The sequence below is a fragment of the Microcebus murinus genome, chromosome 10, assembly GCF_040939455.1.
Source record: "Microcebus murinus isolate Inina chromosome 10, M.murinus_Inina_mat1.0, whole genome shotgun sequence".
Lineage (NCBI taxonomy): Eukaryota > Metazoa > Chordata > Mammalia > Primates > Cheirogaleidae > Microcebus > Microcebus murinus.
The window spans coordinates 3,553,370-3,564,936 of NC_134113.1; the positions used below are offsets into that span (position 1 = coordinate 3,553,370).

At 49.4% G+C, this 11,567-nt stretch overlaps 1 protein-coding gene across 1 annotated transcript; it reads left to right on the top strand.

Moving 5' to 3' along the window:
• Positions 1–407: 407 nt before the first annotated feature.
• Positions 408–8,373, top strand: PKDREJ (polycystin family receptor for egg jelly). Its single transcript, XM_020287828.2, has one exon. The coding sequence runs from the start codon at positions 408–410 to the stop codon at positions 7,227–7,229; it is 6,822 nt and encodes a 2,273-aa protein (XP_020143417.2). The 3' UTR covers positions 7,230–8,373.
• The last annotated feature ends 3,194 nt before the right edge of the window (positions 8,374–11,567 follow it).

Here is an 11,567-nt window from a genome sequence, read left to right on the forward strand (position 1 = left end):
CGATAAACCCAAAGTAGGAACCCCAAAGTCAGGCCTCCCTGGGCCCCCAGGATCTCACGGTTCCCTCTTGATTTCCAGTGTTTTGTAACCGGTTTTCCCAAGGGAGTGGGGTTACGAAGCCTGCTCCCCGGGTCTGTCTACGCGGCGGAATCAACCTCACCCCGCGCCCCCTGATCCTGGGGCCCACACGACATGAGGACCGAGAGGTGGGGGCGCACCGCGAACCCCCTCACCCCGCGGCGTCCCCGCTGCCCCCGGGACCTCGCCGTCGCCGAGCCCCTCCGCCCCGCGACCCTCGATGCCGGATGCCCCGCTGTCCCCGTGAGCCCCGCCGGCCCGCCTGCTCTCGCGCCCCCGCGGCCGTTGGGCCCGCCCGGCGCCTTCCCAGCTCCTCCCGGGCGGGCACCATGAGGACCGGGCCCGCGCTCCTCCTCCTGCTGGGCCTGCACCTGGGCCTGGGCCTGCTCCCGCCACCGCCGCCGGCTCCTCACCGGGCCCGGGCCTCCGCCGCCGGGGCGCCGGCCTGGCCGCCGGGCGGCCTCCTCAGGGGCGCCGGGGGCCTGAGGGAGCGCGGCGGCCCCACCCGCCTCAGCCTGCGGCGCCGCGCGGCCCGGGACGGCGGCGTCCTCCTCAGCGGCAGCCGCGACCTCTGCTTCCTCCGCGGCGGGCCCGGCCGGGCGGGCGGCTGGCGGCGCGTGTCCCCGCGGCCCCCGGGCTGGTACTGCCTGGGCGTGCGCGTCCTGCTCCGCGGCCCGCTGGGCCCCGCGGCGCCCGCGCACGTGGACCTGCGCGTCTCGGCGGCCCGCGGCCGGCTCTCGCTGGCGTGGTCCGCCCGCCTGCCGCGCTCGGCCGGGCCGCTGGCCTGGGCCTTCCGCCTGCGGCTGCTCGGGCCCGGGGAGGTCCGGCCGGCCCGCGCCCGCCGCGCCGCGCGCTCGCCCGCCGACCGCCGCCCCTCCTCCGGCCTCGTGGCCCGGACCCCGTGCCCCACGGACGGACCCACGCCCGTCGTGCTGGAGGCCCCCGGCTCGCCCAACCGCACCGCCACGGCGTCTAACGTGTCCTGTCAGTTAGGGGCCTGCACCATCAAGAAGGTGAAGATCAACACGAACAACGACAGCACCACCGTGTTCCTGTCGAGGAAGGAGGAGGTCACCCTCAACGCCACCGCAGATTACAACTGCCTGTTCGCCTACTCCATCTCCGAGAGCTGGCATGTCTTCGCCGTGCCCTCCGTGAACGACGAGCCCGACTGGACGCAACCCATGGACCTGTCGCGACTCGATAGAGGGCGCAGCGTGTTATTCATAGGCATCCCCCCCTACTCTTTACCCGTGGGGGTGTACATGTTCAATTTCACATTGACCATCAAGACGCGCAATCCAAGGATGCCTGTAGTGGAGGAATCGGACGCCATCTACGTCTGCATTGTCACGCGTCCCCTGAAGGCCGTTATTCTTGGGAATCCCAACGTGACAGTGGACTTCAACGAGGAGCTGATTCTGAACGGAACAATGTCCTCTGACCCAGAGGCCGATGACCCACTAGAGGGACTCCGGTTTTCTTGGCACTGTACCACAAATCCACAAAACTACCATGAAGACCAGATACTGGTGATGAGCAAGGAAGTCTGCCACCCAGAGCAGACTAATCTCAACTGGCCGTGGGCCACTGGCCCTGTGCTAACACTTTTGCCAGAAACACTTAAAGGTGCCCAGGTGTATTTTTTCAGAATGATGATACAGAAAGATACCAGAACAGCATTTTCTGATAAAAGGGTGCATGTCCTCCAAGGACCAAAAGCTAGCGCACTCATTTCATGTATTGAAAATTGCGATCAAATTTTAATTGTATCAGATAGATTTTCTCTGTTTTTTAATTGCACAAATTGTGCAAGGCGTGATTTCTATAAGTGGTCTATTTTGTCTTCTTTGGGCAGTGAAGTGCTATTTGACTGGGTGGGGCAAACGGTAACAGGAAGGAATAGTGCTTATTTGTCTATAAAAACTTTTGCTTTTAGTCATTTTTTGGAAGCTGAGTTTTCAGCTTCTCTACATGTAGCAAGTTGGGGTGGAGATATCTCAGTCTTCAGCCATTTGTTTGTTACTAACCATGGCCCTCAAATTGGAGAATGCAAAATTAATCCAACTAAAGGAATTGCACTTTTTACTAAATTTGTTGTCCAATGTAGTAATTTTAAGGACAAGCATATCCCTCTTACATATAAAATAATTGTTTCTGATCTGCACAATATTGGTGAAATCAGTTCAGTAAAAGAAAACACCTTGGGGGCCATCCTGTATTTGGGTACTAAGTCCACAGCACCCCCTTCCTTTCTTCCTGTTGGTATGTTGGCTAATCACTATGCCACAAAAATATATGCTCAGGTTTATGACTCTCTAGGGGCTTTTACTCAGGTGACTTTGTATGCCACCGTACATGCTCCTACTGACAAAAACTCATCAACTATTGTGTTGGATCAGTTATTCGAACTCACCATGGGGCCATTTTCATTGCTAACTACTCTGATTCGAGATGAGGAATTTTTATCTGCCAATTACTTAACGTATATAGCAGCTTCCATCTTGAATAGCATGAAACCTGAATTATCTCTCCAAGATAGTAAAGACTATCTCCGAGAACACCTTGTCAGTCAGTCTTTCCTTCCTCCTACAAGCACTTTGGCGGAAATTAGCCAGTTAGTAACGACTCTTAGCATATTAACGCAGAAACCCTTTGAACTCACTCAAGAGGCTCAGAAACGTGCCACAGAGAGGATGTGGCAAGCAAGTCAAGCCCTGCAAGAGTATCAACAAACAGATAAACGCTTTAGCTCTGAACAAATAGAAATTGTGAGCACTGGAATCTTAACAGGTTTGTCCAATATCTTAAAACGGATTGATTCTCAGAAGATGGTTGAAGATCCTTTCTATGTAATAGAATCTCTATCAGACACAATATTGGCTAGTAAAGTGCCAGGAACTGAAACAACTGTCATGAGAACCCCCAACTTCAACATGTACGTCAAGAAAGTTGAAAAGTGGAAGGTTACCCAGGTCTTCAGAGACGAGAAACACTGCCGAAATTGTTTCTATCCAACACTCAATGTGAGCAGTGTTCCCGCCCTGCCTGCAGACGCTCCCATTTCTACGATGTTTTGTGAGTTTGCAGAGGACCCTTTTCCTTGGTTAAATGATGGAGAAAGCACTTCAGCGGAGGTGGTTGGATTCAGAATGACAGGAGCCACAGATAATGGTACTGTGATAGAGATCACCCCCGATGTAGTGGAAGTGTACCTTGTCAGAAAAAACGTGACCTTTGCAGCTTTTAATCTCACAGTGGGACCCAGCCGTGAGCTTGATGGGGCCTTGAAGAAGACAACAGGGGCATTTAGCTTTGAAGTGGACATCAGAGCATTCAGGGAGGTGCTGGTCCACATTGCAACTGAAGTGACCCTGCTGTTCGAGGTGCTGGTGTACGCAGGCAGTCAGCTCACCCCCACGGCTCTGGTCGCCACCTTCCTCGTGCCTCATGACATCCCTCCAGTTGTTAGTCAGAGTGCCCTGTTTGACCCCGCCTGCGCGGTGAAGGCAGCCCGCGTGGTGTGCCTACCACTGTCTCTGCTGCAGGTCATAGCTCAGCGCAGCCACTCATCCCAGTGTACCATATCTGTGGTTCTGCAGGCACCCAGTTTTGTCATAAGGCCCAATGACAGGCTAGTGAGGATTTCTCTTTTCAGCGTTCAGTGCTTGGACAAGTATGGGAGCAAGAGCGACTGGCGGGAAGACAACTGCGTGCTCGGGGAGAAGACGACCTGGCACAAGGTACATTGTGTCTGCGGGCATGCAGTGCGGGCCAGGCGGCAGGTGGGCACAGTCAGGCTAAGCAGCCTTCCCCTGCACACCCGCTACGTGATGGCCAGGGTGATTGTGGTCCCTAACCACGTGGATCTGAAGTTAAAGGTCATCAAGAATGTTTACCAAAACCCTGTGAGCCTCTTAACTGTGCTTTTTATCATCTTTCTTTACACAGCCCTAGCTTTCTGGGCCTTGCACAGGGATGAAATGGACAAGATTCTTCGGGAAAATGTGATAATTCTACCTGATAATGATCCTTATGATGACACATGCTACTTGGTCACTGTTTTTACAGGAAGCCGTTGTGGGGCTGGGACCAGAGCCGATGTCTTTGTGCAGCTTAGGGGCACCGCAAGTACCAGTGACGTGCACTGTTTAAGCCATCCACATTTTACAACTCTGTACCGAGCAAGCATCAGCACTTTCCTCCTAACGACAAAAAGTGACTTGGGGGACATCCATTCCATCCGCGTGTGGCACAACAACGAGGGCAGAGCACCCAGTTGGTATTTAAGTCGAATCAAAGTGGAAAATCTGTTTAGCAGGCACATTTGGCTGTTCATATGCCGGAAATGGCTTTCTGTTGACACCACTTTGGACAGGACATTTCACGTTACCCACCCAGATGAGCCTCTGACCAAAAAAGACTTTTTCTTTATAGATGTGAATCATAAGCTAGGGAAAAACCACACGTGGTTCTCCATTTTCGCCAGTGTGGTTCCCAAACCATTCACCAGGCTCCAAAGATTGTCTTGTTGTTTAGCAATGTTGCTAAGCTCTCTTGTTTGTAACATCATGTTCTTTAATCTAAATAGAGCAGAAGAAACCGAGTCAAGAGAGAGGCGCTACCTCAGATCAATGATGATAGGAATTGAAAGTGTCTTAATTACAATCCCTGTGCAATTAATAATAACCTTTTTGTTCACCTATTCCCAGAGGAAACCTCAAGTGAACCTAGAGGAGGTGTCTCCTCAGAAGCACCCCCTGATAGCAGAAGACGGTAGCCACTGGGAGGAACGCCTGGGAAACTGGCATGCTCGTCAAGCCGCAGCGACACACGCCGGCAAGACCGCGAAGACTGCGAAGACCGCAAAGACAGCGAAGCCTGCGTCCAGGCGGAAGCCTGGGCTTCCCAAGCCTTCTGTTAAAGCAACCTTTAGATCAAAGCGCCAGTCTGAGAAAGCAGAAACCAAGGCCCAGGAGACCCAAAGACCAAACGCAAATTCCAACAACAACAACAACAACAGAGAGGACGATGAGGCTGTTTATTCTGAAGAGAGCTCCTCTCAGGAGGATCTTCCCCAACCTAAAAAAAAGTCCCGGATTGTCCTGCCTCGGTGGTGTGTTTATCTGGCATGGTTCTTGGTTTTTGCCACTTCCAGCATATCCTCCTTCTTCATTGTCTTTTATGGGCTGACTTACGGCTACGAGAAGTCAATAGAGTGGCTCTTTGCATGTTTCTGTTCATTCTGTCAGTCAGTCTTCCTGGTGCAACCGTCCAAAATCATACTCTTGTCAGGCATCAGGACAAACAAGACCAAGTACTGTAAAAACCTCTCGTGGTCAACCAAGTATCACTACTCGGAGATCAGTCTGCAAAGAATGAACATGCAGCCAGAGGAGATGAGGAGGCTGCACGACCACATCAGCCATATCCGAGGCACGAGGATGTACCAGCCCCTCACGGAGGACGAAGTCAGAATCTTCAAAAGAAAGAAGAGGATCAAGAGAAGAGCCCTCCTGTTCCTGAGCTACCTGGTGACTCACCTCATCTTCCTGGCCCTCCTGTTGGTCGCCATTGGCCTGCTGCGCCACACCGACTGCTTCTACTACAACCAGTTCCTCCGTGACCAGCTCTCCGTGGACCTGGGCGGGGTGACCAAGCTGGAAGACATCTACCGGTGGCTGAGCAGCGTGCTGCTGCCCTTGTTGCACAATGACCTGAATCCCACGTTCTTCCCCGACGACTCGTCCACCATCCTTGGCCTTCCGCTGATGAGGCAAGTGAGAGCAACATCTAGCGAGAGACCGTGTCTGCCAGCCGATAACTTTGTGCAGAACAGCATCAAAGGAGAAATTCGTTGTCATCCCAAATACGGCATCGACCCGGAAGACACAAAAGACTATTCTAGCTCCTGGAATAAAATCGATCAACAGCACCCACGCAATACCAATGGCTTTGCTTATAAGCAACAAGGAAAGCAATGGGTGTATTATTCCTACGGGTCGTTGTATACCTATGGATCAGGAGGATACGCCTTCTACTTTTTTCCAAAACAGCAGAAGTTCCATTCCACAATGAGGCTCAAAGAACTTCAAGAAAGCAATTGGCTTGACGAGAAGACGTGGGCTGTTATCTTAGAATTAACAACTTTTAATCCAGACGTGAATCTGTTCTGTAGCATTTCGGTCATATTCGAGGTTTCACAGTTGGGAGTTGTCAACACCAGCATATCTGTATACTCCTTCTCACTTGCTGAATTCAACAGGAAAACTTCAGCAGAAATCTACTTGTACGTGGCCATTCTCATTTTTTTCTTAGCCTACATTGTTGACGAGGGTTATGTCATCACGCAAGAAAGAGCCTCCTACATGAGAAGTGTGTATAATTTGCTCAACTTTGCTTTAAAATGCATGTTTACTGTGTTGATTGTGCTCTTTCTCCGGAAGCATTTCTTGGCCGCCGGTATGATTCAGTTCTACTCGTCGAACCCCAATGACTTCATTCCCTTCCATGCAGTTTCTCGAGTCGATCACACCATGAGGATAATTTTGGGTTTCCTGTTATTTCTGACAATTTTGAAGACCCTCAGGTATACCAGATTCTTCTACGACGTGCGCCTGGCTCAGAGGGCCATCCAGGCGGCCCTTCCTGGCATCTGTCACATGGCGTTTGTGGTGTCCGTGTACTTCTTTGTATACATGGCTTTCGGCTACCTGGTGTTCGGGCAGCACGAGTGGAACTACAGCAATCTGATTCATGCCACTCAGACCATATTTTCCTATTGTGTTTCGGCTTTCCAGAACACTGAATTTTCCCACAACAGGATCCTTGGGGTCCTGTTCCTCTCGTCTTTCATGCTGGTGATGATCTGCATATTGATCAACTTATTTCAGGCAGTGATCCTGTCTGCCTACGAGGAGATGAAGCAGCCCGTGTACGAGGAGCCGTCGGACGAAGTGGAAGCGATGGCCTACCTGTGCGGCAAGCTAAGGACTGTGTTTGGCTTTCAGACCTCCCAGTCGAGGGCCAAAGGTGAGCCCGAGTTCCTTGTCGACATGCTGTACGGGCAGCCAGAGAAGAATAACCGCCGGTATCTGGGGCTGAAGACCAGGAACATCAACGGGAAGAAAATGGTTTACCTTGTCGTTTGATGAACGGCGGTTTCAAGCGCCGTAAGCGAGGGTCTCCCCAAACGCTGGGTCTGTGGGACTAAGGGGATTGAGGGGTGTTAGTGGCTCAGCCATGCTTTCCACCTGTGTCCTTGCTAGTGCGCACCCTGCATGTGGAAGTGTCCCCGCTCTTGGCCTCCGCTCTTGGGAACTCGAAAGTGGGAGCGTAGCGTAGTATTTGGGGAGAGAGGAGATCACAGTGTAGGATTCCTGGATTGATTTCCCTTTACAGGGGAATTACCTGACTCCTGGTACAGCGGCAAACCCTGCAGCAGTTTGGAGGAGTTAGAGCCACCCGGCATGAGAACCAGATTGAGGGAGGGAGCAGAAAGGGCCCCACCCTGGACCTGGCCCGGGCAAGGGTGCTCCGGGCGCTGCTGTCTTCCACCCACGCTGGAAGCCAATGGCCCGCTGCTCTGGGGCAGGGCTCCAGACTCCTCAGCCTCACTGCGAGTCTTCTTTGCAGATCAAGGCTGCGGGCCCCGCTCCCCCAGTCCTGTTGGGCCAGGGCCTCACAGGGAGTTCCAGGACTTGCTCTGTGCTTGGGAATACAGGGGTCAGAAGTCGGGAGCTTCCCATTTATGCCTTAAGTTTGCGGTGAGTTAAAGTAAAATTTAATAACATTGTCTGACCAGGAGACGAGGCTTTTGTTAAACAACAAAAAGGTGCATATGGGTTAACACTGAAATACAGTAAGTGTTCTATGTATCGAATATAGCAATATATGTACACCCAGGATTTGGGCATTCGGTTATTTGTGGTATGGTGGGTTATTTAGCAATAAGGAAAATACAGTTCATTACTTAAGAGAAACAAGGGCCAGCGGCTGTGACATTTCACTCAGAAGCATGTTTGTTTATGTAGATGCCACTTTAAACTTCATTGGAATTAAATGTGAGATTACTTCTGTGAGACTTGCAGTGATTTCTGCGTGAGGGGCATATACACAGTGCTCCCGCCCTCCAAGTGGAGGGCCAGAAAGGGGGACAGCCCAGGCAGGTGGGTGGCTTGCTTTGTGCACACGTTGGTGTCTTTGTCATCCTGAGCTGCACTGAAATGGCCACAGCACGTCCATCGCTTCCTCCAGAGGGGACGCCTGTGACCCTGAGCAGGCGGCAGTCTTCTCTGCTAGGTGAGAAAATGAAGAGGCCTAGACTAGCTCGAGGCCACAGGTGTCGAGGGTCAGATTTGGATTTTCTGACTTCCCTGGTGGGGAGGATATGGGAGTGGCCTGGCCCGTACTGGCCCACTGGTTCCGACTGGAGCAGACGCTCATTAGATGGCACCTCTGGTAACCACCAGACTTCTGGACAGATTGAGAAAAAGAGTCTGCAAGGGGCCAAACGATGACTTTTTGCTGAGAGAGGCCAGATGCGGCCTGGTCAAATGCACTTGCCGATTGAGCCGCAGAGAGAGGGAGTTGGAGCCCCGGTTGCAGGCCGGGCTGGGCAGCCGGCCCCTGGAGGCAGCGGAGGCTGCTGGCGGGCTGGGTGTAACTCATGCTCTCTGTGGGTGTGCCCAGGCATTCTCCCCCAGTTCAGCAATCAGCTAAAGCCTCTGCCACTCTCCAGGGGCTGAGGGGGGCACAGGGCTATGTAAGTTGGCTTCCCTTCCCAGGAAGCAAGCACAGGGAAGGGGGACAGCTTTCCCCCAACACAGCTAGAGCTGTGCAGCGGGACAATCACTAGAGAGTCAGCCCGAGAGGCGGCAGGCAGTCGGGGGGGGGGGGGGGCAGGAATGAGCACTGGAGGCGGTGTGAGTGAGGACAAGGAACAGCAGCTGTGGGTCCTACGGAATGAGACAAGATTCTCAATTTCTTGGTAAAAATGAGAAATCTAGCAGTCATAGGATTTTTCCCATGCATGATGGGAAAGGGGTAAGTACCAGAGGTTTTGTTCTAACCTGACAGAGCAATGACAAGAATTTATATAGTTTAGAGACAGAGATGCCAATTTTAACCTTATCAGGAAGACAAAGTATCAAGTAAGACAAATAATAATTCAGGTTTCTTTTGAAGGCCATTTTGCAGGACATGGCAACAGTTTCTAAAGGAGTCTTTTAAGACGCCTTTGTTCTCATTATACTCCCACAGACAGGCATTTTTAAGGCCTGCTTCTGGCATTTCATTAATTAGCACTCAAAGCAAAATGCAAGCCTTTAGACCTGAACGTTATTGGCAGGAATGGGGGATGCGATGAATAGGATGGTATTCATCCTCAGTGAGATGGGGTGCAAAGGAGTTACTCTTCCACAGAACCCCCTTTGCTGCTGTTAGCAACACTTAGCTCTAGATTTTAATATGAATTCAATTCCTTCTATTTTCAGATTTCTATTCTCAGTCTTCATCTAAATACATGATGTACAATTTGTTCAATACCGTAATTAGCTTTTCAGACCACATTTATACATTTTATAAGTACTACCACAACATATGGGTAATTATTTTTCCCTGCAAACTTATCCCTAACATTTGTGGGCCCCAGAGCAGGATTACAAATCTCTATATGTCTAAATATTTAAAAACTTACAAACTCTTATATAAAACATATCCATCTACCTTGATAAATAGACCTTCATGAGGACAAAATAAAGAATTATGCATAAAGCTATGGTTTTACGTAACTGAAAATTGGCAAGCTATTAAAGATAACTGAATTTAATCTTTATTGTCCACCCCTGGGTGTTCTGTGATGGGCCACTGATGTTTTAATGAGTAATAAAGACATACATAATCCATAAATTATTTATTCTATACATTTTATTTTTCTTGCCTTCGTTTCAGAAGAATCATTGTGTTGATATAATAAAGATTTTCACACAATTGTGTTCCATTCAAAATAGTGTCAAATTAGACAACCTTTCCTACTTTGCAGGTTTCAATTATTTCAATAGGGAGAAACTTTGCTGAGAGATTGCAACTGCACTTATGAATAAGATTTTTAAGGCTTGATATTCAGAATTGAACCATGAATATCAATATCATGTTTAAACACTGTTAAGGAGAATGCACAGGAAAAATTATGATTGCAGAAAACATTACAAAATGCTTTCATCATATAAGCTGTTATCTCACTATGATTACTATTTCTTACAACAATATCTAGATTCATACAGGATTTCTTAAGTTTTTCTTCTTTTACATTTTTCAGTGCTATTATAAAGCTGAAAATTGCAGTGAATTACTCACCTTGTTCAAATCTCTCTTTATCAGTAGAGACTACACTTTGATCTACAGTGGCCAGAAAACAGTCTCTATAGAAATTAGTTTTAGGATTATTTGTATATGAATGTTTTTCTTTAGACTCCAGTGAATGTTTCTATTTCCTAGTTTTAATTTGCTTGCATAGGGCTGGTGCGGTGGCTCACGCCTGTAATCCTAGCACTCTGGGAGGCCGAGGCAAGCGCATTGCTCGAGGTCAGGAGTTCAAAACCAGCCTGAGCAAGAGCGAGACCCCGTCTCTACTAAAAATAGAAAGAAATTAATTGGCCAACTAATATATAGAGAAAAAATGAGCCGGGCATGGTGGCACATGCCTGTAGTCCCAGCCAGTTGGGAGGCTGAGGCAGTAGGATTGCTTGAGCCCAGGAGATTGAGGTTGCTGTGAGCTAGGCTGACACCATGGCACTCACTCTAGCCTGGGCAACAAAGCGAGACTCCATCTCAAAAAAAAAAAAAAAAAAAATATATATATATATAAAATTTGCTCACATAGTACTTTTTTTTGAGACAGTCTCACTTTGTTGCCTAAGCTAGAGTGAGTGCCGTGGTGTCAGCCTAGCTCACAGCAACCTCAATCTCCTGGGCTCAAGCAATCCTCCTGCCTCAGCCTCCCGAGTAGCTGGGACTACAGGCATGCACCACCATGCCCGGCTAATTTTTTCTCTATATATTAGTTGGCCAATTAATTTCTTTCTACTTATAGTAGAGACGGGGGTCTCCCCCTTGCCCAGGCTGGTTTCGAACTCCTTATCCCGAGCAATCCGCCCGCCTCGGCCTTCCAGAGAGCTAGGATTACAGGCATGAGCCACCACACCTGGCACTTACATAGTACTTGAATGTTATCTTAGTGCTTATTTCATATGCAGTTTTTCTTGGAAAACCATTTTTCCCCTAAAAACCTTAGCAATATAATTTAATCATTTTGTATTTCTTAAAGCTTTTTCTAATATTAATGGCTGTGGACAGATCAAATTCAAAATCAACTTTCTTTTCTGCCAAAGACCATGGTTTGTTCTTTGAATATTATTTTACTTAATTATTCTAATGCATCTCATCCATAACTTGTCCAAAATAAGTCTAATTGCTTGAACAGCATTCAT

Bases quoted from the DNA above. Each gene is read 5' to 3' on its own strand.
- PKDREJ (XM_020287828.2), top strand. From the start codon at position 408: ATGAGGACCGGGCCCGCGCTCCTCCTCCTGCTGGGCCTGCACCTGGGC.